The 23,771-nt window shown below is 25.8% G+C and overlaps 2 protein-coding genes and 1 pseudogene across 2 annotated transcripts; 2 read left to right on the forward strand and 1 right to left on the reverse strand.

Annotated features, from left to right (window-relative positions):
* The first annotated feature begins 918 nt into the window (after nucleotides 1-918).
* Nucleotides 919-2,226, forward strand: LOC124942354 (protein TIFY 10A-like). The gene is made up of 5 exons (XM_047482836.1): nucleotides 919-1,204; nucleotides 1,297-1,372; nucleotides 1,481-1,722; nucleotides 1,810-1,867; nucleotides 1,960-2,226. Exons 1-5 carry the CDS (start codon nucleotides 1,030-1,032, stop codon nucleotides 2,057-2,059), a joined length of 651 nt encoding a protein of 216 aa, XP_047338792.1. The 5' UTR covers nucleotides 919-1,029; the 3' UTR covers nucleotides 2,060-2,226.
* Nucleotides 2,227-10,444: 8,218 nt separating this feature from the next.
* Nucleotides 10,445-13,334, reverse strand: LOC124941594 (pentatricopeptide repeat-containing protein At4g20090). Its single transcript, XM_047481934.1, has 3 exons — nucleotides 11,318-13,334; nucleotides 11,148-11,228; nucleotides 10,445-10,909 (listed from the first exon to the last, which is right to left on the reverse strand). The coding sequence occupies exon 1, from the start codon at nucleotides 13,237-13,239 to the stop codon at nucleotides 11,323-11,325; it is 1,917 nt and encodes a 638-aa protein (XP_047337890.1). The 5' UTR covers nucleotides 13,240-13,334; the 3' UTR covers nucleotides 10,445-10,909; nucleotides 11,148-11,228; nucleotides 11,318-11,322.
* Nucleotides 13,335-19,239: 5,905 nt separating this feature from the next.
* Nucleotides 19,240-19,413, forward strand: LOC124944210 (annotated as a pseudogene).
* Nucleotides 19,414-23,771: the final 4,358 nt, after the last annotated feature.

Consider the following 23,771-nt stretch of genomic DNA (forward strand, 5'->3'; position numbering starts at 1 on the left):
TCAAAATTTTAAATAACTTCTATCCACCTCTATAACCTCATCTCTAACCTGTTCTATTCAAATAAACAATTAATTCTTCAAAATTAAAATTCACCCAGCTAATTTAATTAAACAAAAATTAATTAAACAAGAAATTAATATAAATCATCCTCGATTTAAATTATTTAAATAACTAAAACCAACCCAAACATCATTTCAATTAATTTTTTTCATCATATTATTTAATTCATTAACTAAAATATTTTATATTTTAAATTATTATTTTTTATTTTATCATTATATATTAATATTTTAAAATTTTTTATAAAAAAAATTATGATATTCTCAAAATTATCCAAAATCATTATTTTTAAAATTTTCATCCAAACAAGACTACTATAAAAAAAAAATTAAATAGTTATTTTGACACTTAGTGAGAAAAAAATAATAATTTAAATATTATTTATATTAATTTTGACATTATTTATTTTTTTATTAACCGACAATCCTTTATACTTTGATATATTTTATGAAAATTAAATGCAAGACCACTACCATTATATATTTCCGTACAAAACAATGTAAAATAATAATTCTTTAGTAATATATATAAAATTGAAAAATGATTAAGCACTAAAGGGTAGTATCGTGAATATAAACCATGTGGAGGATAAAAATGTCATAATGAAAATCAGATAAGACACGTTATCGAAATTGCCGACCGTAATAAAAAAAATTAAATAAATGAGGAATAATAAAATAAACAATAATAAAAAATAAATAAATAGTGGTCCCTCAAAAAAAAAAATCATAAATTTCCCACGTGCTTTATATGGTCTCCATTAATACAATATATTAATTGATTCTATTTCTTTCTGTGGGCCCCATTACAGATAACCTAAAGAGAGAAGAAATCAACAATTAGAAGAGAGAGAAAACTCCTTCTTCTTTAAAGCTTCCTTCTTTCATTTCCACACTTTTAAAGCTGAGATTTTTCTTCTGTTTTGTCTGCCATTCAACGGAAAAGAATCAAAACCCTCATCGGAAAACATGTTGTCTCCTTCAGATTCTTCTGATTCCGGTCGATTTCTTGCCGGCCAAAAACCTGTTGTGAAGACATCGGAGAAACCCACTTTCTCTAATACTTGTAATCTTCTTAGCCGTTACTTGAAAGAGAAAGGTTCATTTGCAGATCTTGGAATTGAGATGCCTCGTTTCAACTTTGGTATTGAATATTGATTGAATTTGATTCTAGTTTTTGTTGAACAAAATTGTAGATCTGTTTTTTTAGTTTTTGAAATTTTGTTTGGTTTTTAGATGGGCATCATCGTCAACCAACTACTACTATGAATTTGTTCCCATCTGGTGATGTTCAAAAGAAAGATGAATTAAGGTATGTTCTTGATCAGATCTATGATTTTGAATCTGTTTGGTTTGGTTTGGTTTGGTTTGGTTTGGTTTGGTTTGGTTTGGTTTGCTCACTTGGGTTATGTAAAAACAGAGTTGTAAAGTCACCGGAGCCGGAAAGAGCTAAGATGACTATATTCTATGGTGGACAAGTAATGGTGTTTGATAGTTTTCCGGCGGATAAAGCTAAAGAAGTTATGCTTTTAGCTTCTAATGGAAGTTCATCCACAGTTGTTGAAAATGTCAATTCGTTGCCTCCTGCTCCGGTGCCGGCGACTCCAACTCCGGTCACCACTTTGATTCAGGATCTACCTCAGCCACAGAGAATTGTTACTGGTAAAATTTTTAATTTCTTTGATGATATGAGTAAGAATCAAGGTTAAAACACAAAATCTGATTATGGGTTTGTTTGATTGTTAATAGATCTACCAATTAAGAGGAAGGCTTCGCTGGCTAGGTTCTTGGAGAAGAGAAAGGATAGGTAAAATTTAAAGTTTGATTCTTTTTTTTTTTTTGGGTTTTGATTTTGGGAAGTGGATCTTGATATTATTGTTGGGTTTTGTGTTTTTTAAGATTGACGGCGAGAGCACCGTACAACGTTGAGAAACCGATGTCTTCGCCGGCGGAAGAACCTGCAACTGAATCCAGGCCGTGGCTGGGTCTGTCAGCTTAAATAAATAATAATAATATGTAGAAGATGATGGAAGAAGAAGGAAGAAGAAGAAGTACTTATTACTTTTGAGTGCTAATTTGTACTATTAATTCTATTACAACTGACTTTGTCTATGTCTTTTATTATTATTATTATTATCATATCGGAATGAATGAATGTTATCTAATCAAATATGTAACATTTATGTTTGTTTTTTGTTTTTTTTTATGTTTTTCCATTCATTAATTTAGCCAAATTGTTTTCAAATTATAAAAAATTAATCCTATTAGCTCTACAAAACCAATCTAATTGAATCGGTTTTAAACCCTAATGCTCGTATTGAGCCTTCTTTCAAATCCTAGTGTTCGGAAGGCTCAAACTCTAATACTCGAAATCAGCCTTCTTCCCAACTCTAATGTCCGGAAGGTTCAAACTCTAATACTAAGATTGAGCCTTCTTTCAAACCCTAATGTTCAAAAGGCTCGAACTTTAATACTCGGATTAAGCCTTTTTCCAACCTCTTATATTCGGAAAGTTCAAACCCTAATACTCAGATTGAGCCTTCTAAATGAGGATGACATATTACTCGATTGAGCCTTCTAAATGAGGATGACATATTGTAGATTTTTTTTGGATTTGAATTTTTTTCAAATTGATTTTGGTGGTTTAGATGTTTATAAATTGATCAAACTTACTAGAATAGGTTGAAGAAAGGAAATGAATATGAGAATAATTTTAACTTCTTTATATATATATTACAAATGAAGAAATCAAACAAATAAAAAAAATGCATAGTTAGAATAGTTTGATTTGTCTTACAACTTGTTTGATATTGGATTTATAAATTACAAAAAAAAAAAATGATAAAATGTGGGTTATTTATATTTTTTTAGTATAAATTAAATAATTTAATGGTTATAAGAATAATAAAGTTCATAGAAGTTTGAGGAAAATTGTTAAAGGGGGTAAGGTTAAATGAAAATGAATAAAATAGGCCAATGGAAAAATCTGTGTGGGGTTCACACGTTTTCTTTCTCTCTCCTCATTAAATGATGCTACAAAATTTAGAGTTTGAATGTTCTTTGAAATTTTGAAATTATTATTTTATTTTCAACAAAGTTTAATTTTTTTAAAATAATACAAAATAGTGAAATACTCATTAAAATTACTATTAAAGTTTATTTATTTTTAATAAAAAAATAATTAAATCAAATAAATAATTACGTATAAAATATTAATGGATAAATAATAAAAAATAATATCTAAAAAAATTAATAATTTAAATAAAATTTTAATGTTAAATAATACAAATTTATAAAGATTAAAATTTTAATGAAGATGATTAAATAATTAAATAATATCTACTTAAAAATAACTCATTTAAATTTTATAATGTAAGTGATGAAGAGACTAAGTCGAGCAAATTAATCAAATTAATTGGTAGAATAATTTTTATCTAAAATCTAAGCAGCATGAAATTTATCTTTATTGGTCTAGAATAGATAAGTAATGTAAAATAAATAATATAAAGTATAACACACCATTTTCATATATAATCAACACCATTTATATATATAATCAAATTAAATTATGGAATAATACATATAAAATGATCATAGAAAGGTCAATTTTAATATTTTTTATTAAAAAAATTAAAAATAACTTCACAATATATAATAATCTATTTTGCTGGAGAAGAAAAAAAAAGGAGACACACTTATTGAATAAATGATCATAACAAGATTGAATGGTATAAGTAGGAAACCATCTATTAAATTAAAGAAGTAATTAATAAGGACAATAAATAAGATAAATTATTAACTTTAGAGAGTTTATTTTTAGAGATAGAAATTAAAAAATATTATGATCTTAAATTTTGTAATATATTTTATTAATAAGTTAATTCATTTTAATTGATAAAATATATGTAAAAATTAAAAGACTTGTAAATAAAGAAACACAATACTTCTTAAATATTATTAGTTAATATTATATATTTGATTAACTAATAAAATTAGTTACAATATAATTGAATTATTTATTTATAATTAAATTTAAAAAATTAGATTATTAAATATAAGAATAAATAAAAATAGAAAAAATTTAAATAATAATAGGGATAAAATAAGAAAACATGATTTTAATCAATTATAAAATATGTTTTCTTTAAGTACAGTAATAGATGTAACGTTATTTAAAGGAAAAAAAGCCCACTTATACGTATGTACTTATACAATTATCTCACTTAGACTTATGTATTAATAAAATGTCATTTAAACATAAGTATTATAAAAAAAAAAATGGCTCATTTAGCATTTTTTTAGTAAACCATGATTAATTTTTATTTTTTAATTTATATATTTAATAATTAAATATTAATATATTTTCTCTCTCATTCCTTTTCCTTTATTACTAATAAATGAATTTTCTATTTTTTTTTATTATTTCTATATAAGTATTTATTATTAATTATTTTAATTTTATTTTATATATAAGCATTTATCATTAATTATTTTAATTTTATATTTTTTCTTTTTTCTTATATTTTTTTTTATATTCACATAGATTATTAATTATTTTAAAATTATTTGATCTCAATAATTGAATATAACAATGAAAATCTTTTTAATAATAAAAATCCTTTCAACAATAAAAATTTTTCAACACAAAAATAAATTAATTAAAAATTAAAAATTGAACAAACCCAAAAGAGTAATAATTAAATATTAGACAAAACAATGCACTTACTACTATAAATCGTGAATAAAAATTAAATAAAAAGTTATTATTTTTATTTATATTTATATTAAATTAAATAAAAAAATATATTATATTAAAACATAAAAATTTTAAATAAATTTTTAAATATTTTTAAAAAATGAGAATTAAACAATGAAAAATAAAAACTAATAAAAAAAAAAGAAAGATAACATATAAAAGAGAAATTAATATTAAAATAATAAAAAATAATTAAGAATAAAATAAATTATCTGGTTTAATTAATGGAAAAAAAATGAGTGAAAAAATATATTAATATTTAATTAATAAATATATAAATTTAAAAATAAAAGTTAATCATGATTACTAAAAAATATTAAATAAGTCAATTTTTGATAATATATATATTAAATGATATTTTATTAGTACTAAGTAAGTATACGTCATAAGTGAGCTTCTTTTCCTTATTTAAAATACTCAAATTGACGGGAGATCTTCAATTATAAAAATAAACTATGTTATTAGAGTTATTGAGTGACAAAATTTAAATAGTATTAATAATTAATGAAAAATATTAGTTCATCTTGATTGATTAAGAAGATATATAAAAAGCTGTTAATATTTTAAGTTAAATAATCTTTTACCTAATTATTAGGTCTAAAGTTGATAAGTGAACTGAACAAACTTAACTAAACAAATCCTAAGGATAATTTAAATAATTTATTATTCAAATTATTAATCAAATTAACTTTTTTTTCTTAGTTAAATAACAAAATTATTTAAAAATAACTAAATAAAGTGTTTCTCTCATATTTTTCCAATTGACATAAATTGAGATTACTAAGTCAATCTTAACTCTTAAGTCAATAAACATTGATACCTTAATGCTGAACAGACATTTACAATTTTTTTATTTATTAAAGAAAACCTAAGTGGGGTACATTTTATTTGAAAATACATTTAATTTGTCACATGATTGCGCATTATATATAGGTAATGAATTGTTTGACCAGGCACTACTAATTAGTACAAGTAAATTCATCTCCACCTTCCGATTCCATTCTTCATCCAACGACTCAGACATTGTTGAATTTTGGCCGAGTTGACTCAGTCATCGAGTCAACTATCCATTTAAAACCTGACATGCTTGAAATGTTGCTTTTTTATTTATTTAAAGTTATTTCTATTAAAATTGTCCCATGTTAAAATAAAAATTATGTTATGAATCGAGTTAATTTACTTAAGACAATAAACTATAATTAATTAAATTTTTATTTTTTAATTTAAATTTTCTTATTTAAACAATAAATTATGAAAGTTTGACCCAATTTGTTAAATACCAAAAGTTGTAGAGGTCAAATTTGAATTAATTCAAAATATTATGGATTTCTTTAAAATTCATGATATATAGGGATGGGTAAGGTGGGGTATTTTTTTTTTTTTTAAAGTTAGGTGAGTTGTTAATAATGAATGAGTGGCAAATATGAAATAATACATGGGTATTATATAGTCACATTGTTCATGCATCAAAAAACTTTATTTCATTTAAATTATTGCCACCTAACATGCACCATCCAAATATATTATATTATATTATATATAAGGTATTTTACTTGTTCTCATTCTCACATGCTATTGTTTGTTTACCTCTCATTATAAAAGGGGCTCCACCTTTATTTTTCATTTTTTTCTTTCAAATTGTGACATTTTACCCTATTAGTCAAGTTGAGCTCTGTCACATGCACCCACCCCATTGTAATTTTGAAAAAAAATTATTTGGAATGCACATTATCAAAGTCTTATATATTAAGAAGTCAACTTAGTATAATTTTCTTTTTTATTTTTGGAAACCGTCATTATCGTAGGAAGTTTTTAGTTAGATTCAAACTCGAAACTTTTGATTAATTCAACAATACCTTTAAAATTATTCTAATGTATTAAGAATTCAACATTTTCTATTCACGGATTACTAGATTTTTTAGGCATGTCATTAATGTTTTACCTATAAATATTCAAACCAAGTGTTTTCAGTCATCTTATTAATAACACTCAAACTAAGTAATTATGAAAGTACATGACAATTCCACATAATAATTATGAGTAATTTAAATAAGCAACATATCTATTTGATCTAGGATCTTTTAATTTGATTTATCATGTGCTAGATTTCAATGTCTATTATCTTTTAAAATAAAAAGTGACACACTTATGTCATATGGGTGTCATTTCTTTGTAACAAAAATAAAAAGAAAAGAAGTTTATTAGTTCACTAGTCATTTATGATAATTATCTTTATAATTTTTAAAAATATATAATTTATTTGATTCTCCTTTCATAAAATGTGAGTAATTATATATAAATAGTTAACTATAATTACCAATTATTAAATATGAACTATATATATATATATATTCTTTTGTTTGAATTAGATACACCTACCCAAAACAAATGTAACTTATGTATTATTGTGAGTTTTAGATATTTTTTAAATTATTTCACCACCTAAAATATAGTGTATTCATTATTTTGTATAATTGTGTCATATTTATCCAAATAGAAAAAAAATGTAACGATGTTAATTTTTCGCCATGTAATCATTACACACAAGTTTTTTTTTAATCTACACCATCTAATCTACGTGGTGTGGTGTCTTAATATTTTAGTTTCTTAATTTTAAATAATAGAATTAACATTACTATTTTTTTTGTTTGGATAAATAAGACATAATTTTACAAGATAATGTATACAATTTGTAGTTAGTGAATGAATTTAAGAAATTACTCAATCATATATATCTTGCCAATGCCCACACCAAAATGAGGTAATTTATGCTAAAATGCTATCTTTTACACACACAAAAAAATCTCAAAATTTGAGCCCTTAACTTATATTACTAGACCCATAAAGAAGATAATTAATTAATTAAACTATTATTATTAATTTTAAAGTTAAAATATTATATTATCTTAAACATTTTATTAGTCAAGATAACTCTTACTTATCAAATATAACATCTTAATTTAATATTTTAGTAGTTTCAACTTTCAACAAGTAAATCAAATAATAATAATAATAATAAATATAGTACCAACTACACTCACATTGGATAAACATGAACCAATAAGAGGGTTAGACATATAAACAAATAGAATGTAAAATTAAACTAATTGAAAAAAAGAAAAGAATTATGTAGTAATAGGTAAATGACAACAACTAAGGCTTGTGCCTAGAAGTTACTCGTATTTTCTAGGAGGCTTTGTGTCAACATCACTTAACCCAAGAAGTCTATTATTCTCATCTAATATATGGATTATTATTTGGTGAATTAAATACATTTAAAATAAATAAACTGACTTTTGATAATAATGTTTTACCATACTAAGTTTGTAAGTTTTGGATAGTAATTCAAGAAAATTTTGATTAAAATTTCTAATTAACTTTAAGATGGTAAATTTCACGATTTTGTATTTTTTTATGGAATTAATTTGTCTAATTTAAATTAGTTAAATTTACCATTTGTAAATAATTTGATTTTACGGTAAAAAAAATGATTTATATTTATATTCAAATAAATGATTTGGCTTAATTTATTTGTAAATATGACTTATTTTAGTATCATTGTTTATTATTATTTTTATATTTAATTATATTTAAAAATAATAATAATATATAACTAATGTTCTTTAAAATAAATTCTTGACAATAAAATTCAATAAACTTTTGATCTTTTATCCAAAACTCCAAAACTCTCTTTTGAGGTATTCTATTTAGTTCAACCCTTTTTTTATAACATGAAAAATAAAATAATAGTATAAAATTTAGTAAAAAAACGTGTTTAATATTTAATGAATAACTAATAGGCCTAGCCTTCAAGTACATCACTTTCGGTGCTAAAATATAGGTTTTTCATTTCAATAATAAATTTCGTACTAATTGAAATTTTATATAAAATTTAGTTTCTATTGGGTTTTCTTTTCTTTCTTTTTTTTTTAAAATGTTTCCTTTTTAGTATTCTTGTCTAGTAAGACACCAAAACTGTTTATTTAGGACTAGTTTGATTAAGTTTATTTTTAGTTTATTAGTGCTAGACTTATTCAGCTTATTTTGAGGTATGTATGTTTAATATGATTTTAGTATGTTTAATATGATCTTAGTTTATTTAATAGTTAAATTTGTGTATGTTTGATTCAGCTTATGCACACAGTTTATTTATTTTTTATATTTATATTATTATTTAATAATTAATATTATATATATAATGTTATATATATTTATTAATTTAATTTTAAATAATAATAAATTATTTAAATTAAAAAATATTATATATTTCAAAATAAATTATATTAATATATTAATTTTTATAAATTTATTATTAATATATAATTTTAAATATTAATAAATAACTTAAATTAAAAAATAATATATTTTAAAATAAATAATATATAAAAAAAAAATTATTATTATTATATATATTTTTCACTTTTTTAAGCTATTCTTTTTGACCAAATCTTTCAATTGTCAACTTATTTTCTAAAATTATAATTATAAATAAAAAATAACAGTGTATTTATATTTCATATTTTGTTTAATTATTTTATATATTAACATACCTATATTAATATATTTAAATGTATGTTTTTTATTATAATAATTTTATATAAATATATAAAAATATTATAAATATATAAAATATATGAAAGAGAATGTATAAAATGATTAAAAAGAGATTAAATACCTGAGTAATGAATAAAATATTAAAAATTAATGAAATAGATAAAAAAGAAGGAATAAAAAAAATATTTAAAAATGATGAGAGAGAAAAATGTATCTTAAACACTGAGAAGGGAGGTATAGAGAAAATTGAGTTTAAACGCAAAAGTATGTTTGATTGTAATTTTTTGCGTGAACTTATTACGCAAAGTTACTGTAGCAGTTTATTACGCAAAATTAATGTAACAGTTTATTACGCACACGCCCATACGCGGCTTATAAACGCCGAATCAAACTAACCTTTATTTATTTTTACATAGACAACTACTTCTAATATTAAAAAAACAGCAATCTGTCTATTATTGATGTGAATAATGGAAACTAGCTATTACAATCTAATCAAGTTTATTAATTAGCATATAATATAATATAAAATATTATACATAAATTAGAACTACTCTAGACATAATTTAATAAATTATGTATTGAAGTATTAATAAAACTGAGTTCAGACAAAGATCCCAATAAATAAGTTTTCAAGATTTTAAACTAGCTCGAATGCAGCTCGGTAAAACTAGCTCGAACTAGGTTTTTACCGAGTCGAGATTTGAATAGTAACCAAATATAGTTTGGGCCTTGTTGGACTGACATAGAAACACTTGGAGTCTAAACCAGGCCCATTTCCTCATCAATGGGCAATAAACAACAGAAACCTTTACACATACAAAGTGCCGGATTCCTAATCCTCATCTGCAATGATTTTAGTAAAGAAAACAGTTCAAAACAATAATATTATGAGAAAAATCAAAGAACCCAAAAATAGATTAGAAGTTTGCATTTATATATGTATGACAATTGAGAGATGTTTTTAGTTTGAATCGAATCCGAAACATAATGGGTTCAATATCTAAGATGACCTAAAGGGATTTCAAATCTAACTTCTTAACATAAAAGCCAACATTATTTGTTTGTCAAACAATTCTAGCTAGGGATCATTCTTAATGCCATTCAAATGCAAAAATATACATCATTGCTTTAATCTCATTTGAGTTGAATAGTTTATCTTCAAACCCACTCAAAAAGCCATACAATTTTGTAAGAACTCATCTTCTCAGTGAATAGTTCTCGATAATCAAAACAATACCTTACAAACTTGTCAAATACTATTGAAGGAAAAGAGAAAATCAATTAGAAGTTTAGAACCTAGCATCCAGTGTTCATCCCTAAAATGCATGCTGAATTCTCTAAACTCTTAACAATCCCAATGATCAATGTAAAATGATTGATACAGAATAAGCATATTGTTTGTCATCAGCAAAAAAGAAGGGAGATCAGAGACTAACTGAAGTGGCGGCGTTCATTAACAGCCTTAGCCATATCGAGCATCTTATCCAAGTCTTCTTGAAGCTTGATGTCCCATGCCTAATACATCCTCCAATGGATCTGAAAATTGCAAAACGACATAAATGTAAGAAATGTAATCGCATGAGAAGCTTAACCTTAGATATATCTCTTCTGATTTTGGGAATATTCGCCTTACATATAACTACTCGAAAGAATTCATTTGTTCAAGAACAGATGAAGATTATTACCTCTCATGTAATGCAGTTTGTGAAAGGGTACCCATAGATTATTTTGGCCTTCTAAATATTTGTTTATTTGTAATAAAATAAAAAATTACCTTCAGTTGCCTCCGACATTCACTTTAAAGATCTCACAAGTCTCGGGTCGTCATGATGTCCCCTGTTAGAACTCCGGTTTTCTGCATAACAATCACAAACATGAATCAAAATCACAATGAGATGGATGATGAATTAATTTATGAACAGACCGATTCTCAGTTGTGCTCACCATTCCTACGAGCAAAATAAACCACTCCAACATTTGTCGATAGCTGCTCGAACCTTCCTAGTCTTAGAACAATCTCGTATGACAATTTCCCAAGTGGAAGTTTTCGGTATAAGAAACTTCCGAAGCATCACTTCCACAATCTTGCAAGCTCCTGTAATCATCCCTCTCTTGCATAACTGTAGAACAAGTTCATCAAGAAAGTCCCTTCCATCCTGTGGCGGATCTATCTTCTCTTTCAAAGCTTTCAGAAAAACATTGCAAGTAATAAAATCAGGATCACAACCACGGTCAATCATGCTGTGTAAAAGATCAACAGCCCTAGAAAGGCCACTTTGCTCGCAGATCCCAGCGAAAAGAACATTATACGTTATTAAATCTGGTTGAGCAGAAGATTCACAGAGCATCTCGTTGAAGAGATTCATTCCCCGTTCTAACATTCCAATTTTGCAAAATCCATCGATCATGGACGTGTAAGAAATGACATCGGGCAAGCGCCCTTTACCTAACATCTCACGCCATAATCTCTCTGCTTCATCGACTTTTCCTTCCTCGAATAAACCATTAATCAACACACTGTAGCAAACTTCATTACGCAAACAATCCATCTCCTTCCATAACAGAATCGCTTTATAGCCTTTTCCAGCTTTGAAATATCCCTTCATAAGAGAACTGTATGTATATTCATTCGGAAGACAACCTCTATTAACCATCTCATCAACGAGTTCTTTAGCTTCGTCTGGTTTGCCTTCTTTGCACAAACCATCAATAAAAGCGCTAAAAAGAATCGTATTCGGCTCAATTCCCTTCTCTAACATCTCCTTCCAAAGTCTAATCGCCTCTACAGACTTCCCTTCCTTGAATAAACCACTCAGAAGCGTAGAATAAACAAATACATTCGGTTTGAGATGCCTTTCCTCCATAAAACTCAAAAGGAGCACACCTTCAGCCGCTCTTCCTTGTCTAACAAGACCATTTACAATAGTTCCATAAGTTACATCATTAGGTATACATTTGTTAAGAACCATTCTCTCCAAAAGGGTAATTGCTTTATCCAATTTTCCTTTCAGACAGAGACCGTGGATGAGAGTGTTATACGTCACTTCATTCGGGACACAACCTTTAAGGAACATATTGTCCAACAGTTTCGATGCTCGAAGTAAATCCCCTTTCTTACATAAAGCGTTAATCAACACGTTAAATGTAGCAGAAGTAGGGAAACATCCTTCAACTTGCATCTCATCTAACAATGAAACTGCTTCATCAATCCTATCCATCTTACATAATCCATCCATCAATGTACAATATGAATAAACATCAGGCTTACAATTCCAATCTAACATTTCTCTGAAAATCCCTATTGCTTTATCAACCAATCCTATTTTACACATAGCTTTAATAAGAAGATTAAAAGTTAACACATTTGGGGAAATGTTGTTATTACGAATAACAAATGAATGGAATTCAAGAGCACGATCATACAAACGATCTTGAATAATCACATTAAGAACAGAGTTAAATGATCGAACAGTTTGCCTACACTGAAACTCATTAGACATTCTATTGAACAAATCCACTGCCTTTTCTGATAAATGTGCTCTTCCATAAGCTTTGAAAACTAAAATGAAATTGAATTCAGCAAACTGTCTTCTCTCTCGTTTCATTCTATCGAAAACTTTCTCCAACGATGCAAAATCGCCGTAACCGGCATACTTTTCGATTAAGCGGTAGAATGTTGCATCGCCAATTCTGTAGTTTCCTAATGTGGGGCTTGACCGGAATATCTCATCAGAAATTGGGTTTACAGATTCGGGTTCTTTTGAGGAAGATGATGAGAGTCGATGATGAACGAAAACAGAAGACTTACTTGGGATTGAAGAACGTTTCCATCTGAGACATAGACGAAACGAGAAGCTGACGGGCATGCCGCGCTAACCCGATTCGTGAAAGGGTATAGAAAGACTGTAACTTTGAAACCTGGTTCGAATAGAGAAGAAGCAAATTTGCGGCTTCACTTTGAACCGAGAGAGAAGAAGGTCAGACTTTTGTAAAAGGAGCTTGGTTGATGTAGGGTTTATTTGAAAAAATAAGTAATAAGGTTATTAAATCAAATTTTTGTTAGTTATTTGAAATTATTTAAATTTAATTAATATATTTATTTTTTTATAAAATAAAGGAGGAAGAATAATTTGATGTTTTTAATTATAATTTATTTGGATAATGATATTGATTATTATGTGTTTTAAAAAATAGATATTTTATCCCGTGTTTAAAAAATACTTAAAAAAATATATGTTTATTCCGACCAAAATTTCGGTGACCAACGTTGACGTGATAGTACTATATGTGACAATTTTAATCAACTATAAACGTACCCTTCAAATCATTAGACATATGAGACATATGAGATATCATCACGTCTTATGAACTAGACGATTCATTCCCTCTCGATCAAGTACACTCTTTTCGAAGTCTTGTAAATGTATTTTTTTTTTATATTTATTAAACACATGATAAAATGTCTATTTTCTGAGTGGTGTCTTTATCCTTAATTTATTTGATGATGAAATAAAAATTATTTACAAAAAAAACAAATCACAAAATCAATAATTTAATAAAAAAATTGTTTTTTGTTGTATAAAAGTAAAACAAGTTTTCATTTTGTGTATGTGAGATTTATGTGTTTTAAAAAATAGATATTTTATCCCGTGTTTAAAAAATACTTAAAAAAATATATGTTTATTCCGACCAAAATTTCGGTGACCAACGTTGACGTGATAGTACTATATGTGACAATTTTAATCAACTATAAACGTACCCTTCAAATCATTAGACATATGAGACATATGAGATATCATCACATCTTATGAACTAGACGATTCATTCCCTCTCGATCAAGTACACTCTTTTCGAAGTCTTGTAAATGTATTTTTTTTTTATATTTATTAAACACATGATAAAATGTCTATTTTCTGAGTGGTGTCTTTATCCTTAATTTATTTGATGATGAAATAAAAATTATTTACAAAAAAAACAAATCACAAAATCAATAATTTAATAAAAAAATTGTTTTTTGTTGTATAAAAGTAAAACAAGTTTTCATTTTGTGTATGTGAGATTTATGTGTTTTAAAAAATAGATATTTTATCCCGTGTTTAAAAAATACTTAAAAAAATATATGTTTATTCCGACCAAAATTTCGGTGACCAACGTTGACGTGATAGTACTATATGTGACAATTTTAATCAACTATAAACGTACCCTTCAAATCATTAGACATATGAGACATATGAGATATCATCACGTCTTATGAACTAGACGATTCATTCCCTCTCGATCAAGTACACTCTTTTCGAAGTCTTGTAAATGTATTTTTTTTTATATTTATTAAACACATGATAAAATGTCTATTTTCTGAGTGGTGTCTTTATCCTTAATTTATTTGATGATGAAATAAAAATTATTTACAAAAAAAACAAATCACAAAATCAATAATTTAATAAAAAAATTGTTTTTTGTTGTATAAAAGTAAAACAAGTTTTCATTTTGTGTATGTGAGATTTATGTGTTTTAAAAAATAGATATTTTATCCCGTGTTTAAAAAATACTTTAAAAAATATATGTTTATTCCGACCAAAATTTCGGTGACCAACGTTGACGTGATAGTACTATATGTGACAATTTTAATCAACTATAAACGTACCCTTCAAATCATTAGACATATGAGACATATAAGATATCATCACGTCTTATGAACTAGACGATTCATTCCCTCTCGATCAAGTACACTCTTTTCGAAGTCTTGTAAATGTATTTTTTTTTTATATTTATTAAACACATGATAAAATGTCTATTTTCTGAGTGGTGTCTTTATCCTTAATTTATTTGATGATGAAATAAAAATTATTTACAAAAAAAACAAATCACAAAATCAATAATTTAATAAAAAAATTGTTTTTTGTTGTATAAAAGTAAAGCAAGTTTTCATTTTGTGTATGTGAGATTTTAGGTTTTACTTGGGTTTTCTCTTAAAAACTCTTATTTAATAAAAATTAAGAAAAAATTTGATTTTTAAAATTTTAAGACTAATTTAGTCTTGAATTGAGAAGATAAAGTGAATGTGAGAGAATGGTAGATTAGAGAGAGAAATGATAAGGTGGTTTAGATAGAGGAGATAGTTTTTGTATTGAAATGGATAAAATTAAAGATTAGATTGTTGATAAGATATTTGGGTTTTGAGATAAAAACTAGGTTTTATCCCAATAATCAAATATCAAATAAGTCCAAGTTATTTTCTTAATAATTATTAACTTTTTTTCAAAGATGGTTGATAAGAAAAAAATATTTTATCTATGTCTTAGTGTCATATTTATAACCTATTAATTTTCATTCAACCAATCAAAATATAATATAAAGAGACACAAACTTTAACATGAAAACTATTCAACAAAAGTAAAATAAACAAGACCCTTAAATCTTTTAAATCATTAACTATATATCACTTATAATAGGTTGCAAAATATTTTATGAACTAAGGTTTACAATTATCTAAACTTTGAAAAATAATGTCATCATTATAGATAGCACATACATATAAAATGTATATTCACTAATGATAAAAATATTTAAACCTAGGTATATAAGGAGAGAAGTAATTAAAGAAAATTAGTTGGTGTTTCTTAACACTGTTTTTGTTTTCTTTCTCTCTATCTTGTTTTTCTTTTCAAAAATTTGACTGGAACATTTTTTTGCATACATATATAATATATATATTTTTTAGGAGTGATAGGGGAGGGACTATCGTGTCATTACATCACTAGCTGAAAAAATGATAAAGGTCGATGAAAGAGTGAAGAGAGAGAAAATTTGTTATTTTTTTTAACGATGTGGAACGTTATTTCTTCTCAAATTGTTTTTTTATAAATTCTCTCTCCCAATCATTTCTCTTTTTTTAAATGTCCATTTAATATGATATAAATGACAGTTGTAAGCATAACAACAAAAATAATACAAAACACGAGTGTTCTATTTATCACCAAACAGGTAAACACGACGAAATTAACCATTAAGGAGCAATAATGGAAATATAAGAAAAAAATATTCATCAATGAATAAAATAACATAAAATCAAATTTTAACTAGCTCATAATAGAATATAATATAATATAATTATATTATTAGTCCAAGCCCAATGGGCTGACACCACAACACCCCTTCGACTCATATGGTGGGTTCCAACAAATTCGCTCTTCGCCGACAAGTCTTATATTTTTCACTCAACAAAGTCTTCGTCAACATGTTCAATACGTTCTCATTTGTGTGCACTCTTGTCAAATGCAATTGCTTTGTTTCAATCATGTCTCGAATTAAGTGGTATATCACATCAATATGCTTCGACCTATAATTAAATGACGAGTTCTTAGAGAGGTGGATAGTGCTTTGACTATCGGTAAACACAACAAATTTCTTTTGGTTACAACTCAACTCTTCAAGAAATTTTTTCATCCACAAAATTTCTTTACAACCCTCAATGATTACAATGTACTCACCTTTTGTGGTGGACAATTCAACACATTTTTACAGATTTGATTTCCATGAAACAACTCCCCCTACAAAAGTCATCAGAAATCCTGTAATAGACTTCTTAAATATAACATCACCTACCATATCTGAATTTGTATACTCAACTAGCATATGATCACTACCACCAAAATACAAGTACATCCTATAAGTATCTCTTAGATACTTTAATATCCATTGCACATCTTCCTAATGCTTTTTACTAGGATTTGAGAGAAATCGACTAACTATTTCAGCTGAATAAACAATATCTAGCCAAGTACAAATAATTGCGTACATCAAACTGCCGATAATGGACAAATATGGAACTCTACTTTCTGTTTCCTCTTTCTCACTTTTGATACATTGTTCAAAAGTGAGTTTGAAATGACCTGAAAATGGAGAACAAGCCGTAACATTTCGTCAACATATCAAAGAAGAATAATGAAGTCATATTTTGAATAACTTTTGACAAATACACAATAATCTCACGGGGATGTCTTGTTGCACCAATGACTCGCCATAAAATAGTCAAACTTTTGTACCATTGCCTTTAGTCTTTTTTAGACCATACAAACTCTTTTTCAATTTGCACACAAAATGATCTTTTCCCTTAACTTTGAATCACTTTCTATGTTTGCTCCATATACATCTCTTTTTTCAAATCACTATGAAAAAAATACAATTTTCACATCATGTTGTTCAATCTCTAGATTCAAACACAAAGAGCAACTCAATCGAGGACATCCTAACCGGATAAAAATATCTATTCAAAAACAATACATTTTTTATGACCAAAACCTTTAACAAGTATATATTGCCCTCTTGTATAGTGTTCTTAGTTTCAATCTAATGTTATTCATTTTAGTCAATTCAATATTTTTTTTAAGTCTTTTTCTTAGTAAATTTGGTGTTCATTTGATTTAGATAAATCACTTTCATACATAAAATATTACTGAAAAAAAAATCTTTCCATTCTATAGCAATCATAAATTGTTTTATTTTAATTGACAATGATCAACTTAATTACATATTTTTTAAAGATTAAAATAAAATTATCTCTATACTAATTTGAAATAAATAAATCTTACAAATATAATAAAATATTTTCTATAATATAAGAGAATTGTAAATACTCTCTCTCTCTCTCTCTCTCTCTCTCTCTCTCTCTCTCTCTCTCTCTCTCTCTCTCTCTCTCTCTCTCTCTCTCTCTCTCTCTCTCTCTCTCTCTCTCTCTCTCTCTCTCTCTCTCTCTCTCTCTCTCTCTCTCTCTCTCTCTCTCTCTCTCTCTCTCTCTCTCTCTCTCTCTCTCTCTCTCTCTCTCTCTCTCTCTCTCTCTCTCTCTCTCTCTCTCTCTCTCTCTCTCTCTCTCTCGATAATATAATCTCTAATGATAATGTTATCACATATTGCCATATTATTATTAGAAAGATTTTGTTTATATCATAGTTTAATTTCTATAAAAATAGACACCATATGTAATTAATACAAACACCACATATTAATACCATTTAAATCACATTAATATTGCCTGTAAGCAAGGGTCTACCATTAGATATAGTCTTAAACTGATAAACAGTAACTTTATAAGACACTCCCTCACAAATATCTTAAACCTTATAAAACTTACAGAATCAACAACAAATTGCAACTCTACCCATCAAGAGTTTTTCTTGTTTTTCAAGAAGAATGTCTATCTTCAACGATTCCATACACATATATCATTTCATTATGCCATGAATAAACCTGTATGATCAGTCCAACATAGTATGAACTCTCATGAAAGATGGCCATATCCAGTTAAACTTAATAGTGGGGAATTATTCTTGGCCAACCTGCAGAACCTATAAAGACCAATTCCAGTATCAAAGTATCATCACCAGGCATACAAACTACAGCAACATACTTAACACAATCAATTCAAAGAACTCACAGTTGAATCTTAACCCACCATTGAAGTTTTATCTACGAAAGTAAACAAACTTATCAAACTTGATAGAGGGAACTTCATAATTTTTTCAATCTATCCACAATGCGATGCAAGAATGTTAATGGGATTTTAACAAGAACATCAATCCAGATTGGAATTACAGTGTTGACCTTCTTCCATTTAATCCAGATTGCATAAATACAGGTTTTTGTTTTCTTTAATCGATTCTCCTGATTTGCTTTGTCCATCTTCATCTGCATATCCAGGATACGCAGGCAAAGAAAGGAAGAAAATAGATATGGGAAAAGAAAGTTGTATCGAGAAAGGGTAAAACTGATATACAGTCATCTCCATTGTTTGTCCCACATCGTTTGAAGAATATTAAGCCAGCTAAGGAGAAAGATTATAAAAGGCAAGTTGGTGTAATGTAAAATTCATACCTTTCTCGGCCTTTTGGCTAAGATCAAGTGTAGTATCTGTTCTTATTAGTTTAATATCTGATACGTGGGCCGATGCCCACACGATATTAAATTAATTTTTTATGGGTGAAGGCCCAAATCAGTAGCTTGCTGCTGTGGGCGCGGCTGGCGCACCCCTCCAACCCAGTTCAATTTTTTCATTCCCTTGTTATATTTTTTAATTTCATTTTTAAATTATTAAATATTTTTCTTGTCAAATATATTTTCACACCAATAGTAATTTAAATTGATAAATAATAAATTATTTGAGATTTATTTAAAATAAATTATTAATTTTTTTTTTTATATTTAAAACTAATTATAACTCAATATCAAATAAGCTTTAGGGCTGGTTTAGTTTGGGTTAAGAAAATTTAGTTCAAATTATTTTTATCACATTATTTACCTCAACAATGAAATACTCCTTTCATTAACTAAATATCAAATTATCCTTATTTTATATATTTATAGACATTTTAATTAAATAATCAAATTTTAATATTTCTTTACTGGAAAGACAAAAGTTTGATATTTACTTTAAAGATAAAATACCTGTTTTTTATTTTTATTTTATGTAAAAGAAAACGTAGTTAATTTTAAGATTTGAAATTTTGGTAGGAGTGGATAAACATGGTCCATCTAATTAAAGATGTCTTGGGATATTATTATTATTATTATTATTTATATATCTTGGCTTTCATTATGCATGTATAAGGTCATATACATTATTCATAATTTTAAAGGAAGGTCCTACTTCTTTGATCTTCAAACATAAATATTTTTCCTGTCCCAAACACATGCATTATCCACCACCATTTCAAAATTATCATCATTATTAAACACACACATATACATGGGTGAATCATTTATCTTTTTCTACTAGTGTATTATATTATATTTAATATATATTATTAGTTCAAACTCAACTGTGAACTCCTAACAATAATTTATTAGAAAATAAATAAAGAGTAGGTATGTGAACTCCTAACAATAATTTATTAGAAAATAAATAAAGAGTAGGTATGATTAACATACTTGTTTTTTGATTGATAAGAAAATGTTTCAGGTATAGTATCCATATTAGATTTTTATGAAAGAATGAATGTAATTCTTATGTGTAAGGAACTCTTATGGTCGAAAATGCTAGTTTTTAAAATTTGTATTTTCATTATATATATATATATATTGTTATTATTATTGTTTGTAATGTTTTAATTTATGAGGTTTATTTAATAGGTCAAACATGTCTATGTGATCAAAGTTATGTTTGGGGTCTACCCTAGTGAAGATGTCTTCGGACAAACATTTTAAAATAAAAATAAAAAATTGAATTGGAGTTTCACCTTTTCACCATTGTTATAGTCCTCGATCTATATTTTTCTAATGGGACAATATTCATACTAAAATTTTTTGATCATATAAGTTTTATGAAAAATTTAAAATATGTATATTAACAAAGAATTGATTATTCATATAATTAGTTTGACAGTCTACTTCTTAACAATATAATTTGAATGAATTTTTAATTATTTTGATTATAGATGACCAGTTATTACATGACATAATATTTTTCTGCACTATTTATCAATGAACAGACAATAACAAACTTCACTGCCACTTATAATATTTTAAAATTTTATTTTTTTACAATGAAAGTTGTTATATTTTTTAATATATTTAGATTCTCATTTGTTAATATTCCATACGCAACTTTTTGTTTAATTATTGAGAATTAAATATTTATAAAATAATAATAATAAAAATAAAATATAAATTTGATGAAAGTTTTGGTTTAAAAACAACTCACACATTTTACTTGTTTGAAAATGATTAAAATAAATTTCAATAATGACCATTTATTAAGTCATTCTCAAAATATATATATAAATGAAAGAGAAAAAATAAAAAATAATAATAAAAAGGTGTAATGACAACAAAAAAGTAACAATCATCCCATACAAAATTGTCATTCACCTTATGAAAAATAAGAAGTGCCAAAATAATGGACCAAGCTCTATCAACTAGTTTAATTTTTTTTTTACTTAAAATATCCTCTATTACACCATATTTTTCTAATTATTCAATTACTTAATGTAATAAATAAAATACTTTTTATTTTATTCTTATAAAATTAAATTTTAAATACAAAATACATGAAAATAATTTCAAGTTGGAGGAAGATTAATATCGAATGGTTTTATTATGGAAAACGATCTCATCGTCAACGACATATTTATGTTAGGGTTGATTTTTTTTCTCTATTAAGGTGACTATCCCTTATTTCCAATTATAAATAAAAAAGGGCAAAATCCACCTTCATCCATTTGTTTGTTCAATCATTTCTCTATATTTTTTAAACTCACCCCAACTTTAATATAATAAAAATAATTGTGATAAAATAAGCGAGAATTTATGTTTTTTAATTTTTTATATTTTAATCCATATATACCTCCGAACATTTTACCCAAAATCTCCGTCACAAAATTTTAAATGGATTAACAAATTACACATTCCCAAAGATAGCTCATGGTCCTTATTATTTCATGTTCATCAAATTATCAATTAAAATATTTTTAAGATAATAATGATCTCTCAATATATTATTTAGGTTTCTGATTATCCTGATTTTAGAAAACAAACCCCAGTTTCTGAAAAAACTTAGAAATATACAAAACGAATGTCTGATAAAGTTATTGATCACGAAGCAAACATTCAATTATTCAATAACAATATTCTGTAGGTCCAATAAAAAAAGTATAGAAAACACGTTTATAAAAATAAATTATTATTCAGAATACATGCACGTGGGACTTTTGTAGGTCCAATTAAGACAACTTCTACCTATTAAATTAATCAAATTAATTATATATTTTCTTAAACAATATTGATTAATCATTCTTTCCAAAACTATAAATTTAAATGGGATAAATCATATTACAATGTTTTCATGTTTACGGTCATATGAGTCATGAGATATAATTAAATCAATGCTTAATTAAGATCATTTTGTGATATATGTTTTTATAATTTTAATTGTTTTTTGTCTTCTTAAGAAATAGACTCTTTTTAATTTATTAACAAGTTGTGAAATTGTAAGGAAAATAAATTTAAATATTGTTTTTTTAAACTAATTTTAATTATATATTTGTGAAACAAATTAAAAAAATAAACAAATAGTTAAAGCACATCCGAATTGAGAAAAAGAAAATATATGTTGAATTAAAATTGACTAAACTTGGGTTTGGGGACTCTTCTTCTAAATGGACGACTGAATTTGATTGGTTAAAATAGTAAAGTAGATCTAGTCCATTAAATTCAACTCGATTTGTCACATGTTGTAAATGTTTTCGGTTGTTTTGTTTATTTCCTTAAAAACTAGATAGATTAATTATTAGTTTTATAATCATTATTCAATTAATCTTTAACCCATTAAACTCAAGTGCAAGGTTATTCCTATAAAACAAAGATTAAAGGTTCGATTTCTACCTAAAGAATTAATATAATAAATTTCTTATGACTGAACCGATTTTTAAAATATGTTCTTCCTAAAAAATGATTAAAGGTTCGATATTTATAATAAAAGTTACACAAGATCACGTGAATGTAAGTGTAATTGGTTCGGTTCAATTGATTTTTTTACACATTCACATTTGAATCGATGTCGTCAGATTTCATAAATTTTAAAACGTCGGTTGAGATTTATTGATCGAGTTGACTTTGACGGTTAAAATGTTGGATTCGTTTATCGGTTTAATCATTTAATAACAATATTAGTATACATTTCATACAAATTAACTAAATAGAGAAAACTTAAGTGAAGATAAAGGGAAAGTTTACTTTGAAGAACAATAAATTTGTATTGATATAAGCTAATATTGCTACACCCCATTTTGCTTTAATAAAATGTCAAAACATAACTACCAAACTCGGGTTGAAGTCTAAAGTATTTTTGTTGCGTTTAGTAAATAATAAGAATATAAAAAGATAAGTAGAAAGAATAACAGAATAAAATTGATAGACAATATAAATATAAATATATATATATATATATTTATATATTTATATATTTATATATTGAATGAGATAATGAAAAGTTTAAGAATATGAAAAGTTTAGGATATAAAAAACCTAGGAATATGAAAAATCTAAAATTATAAAATGAAAAACTATTCACTTGCATATTTTAATTGAAAAGAATATCAATTTTATAACTGAACTATAATGAAATATTTACGTATATCATTGAACTAATTTTTGTTCGCTCATATTACTGAAATTGAGATTAATGTTCATCTATGTCACTACTACATCAAACCTCTAACCCCATTAAATTTCTGTTAAATTAGATGACAAGTAGAATTGACCTGTCATCCCTTTTAATTAATATAATGTGGGATTGACATGTCATCTTTTTAAATTAATATATATTATATATTTTTATTTATTTATAATTCTAAATAATAAAACATTTACAAAGTCATTAATAATTTCTCTTTCCTACCCTAATTAA

Source organism: Impatiens glandulifera, chromosome 6 (assembly GCF_907164915.1).
Source record: "Impatiens glandulifera chromosome 6, dImpGla2.1, whole genome shotgun sequence".
NCBI classification, from domain to species: domain Eukaryota; kingdom Viridiplantae; phylum Streptophyta; class Magnoliopsida; order Ericales; family Balsaminaceae; genus Impatiens; species Impatiens glandulifera.

Bases quoted from the DNA above. Each gene is read 5' to 3' on its own strand.
- LOC124941594 (XM_047481934.1), bottom strand. From the start codon at position 13,239: ATGCCCGTCAGCTTCTCGTTTCGTCTATGTCTCAGATGGAAACGTTCT.
- LOC124942354 (XM_047482836.1), top strand. From the start codon at position 1,030: ATGTTGTCTCCTTCAGATTCTTCTGATTCCGGTCGATTTCTTGCCGGC. The intron at 1,723-1,809 runs GTAAAATTTTTA...GATTGTTAATAG, and splicing joins GCCACAGAGAATTGTTACTG to ATCTACCAATTAAGAGGAAG. The intron at 1,868-1,959 runs GTAAAATTTAAA...GTGTTTTTTAAG, and splicing joins TTGGAGAAGAGAAAGGATAG to ATTGACGGCGAGAGCACCGT.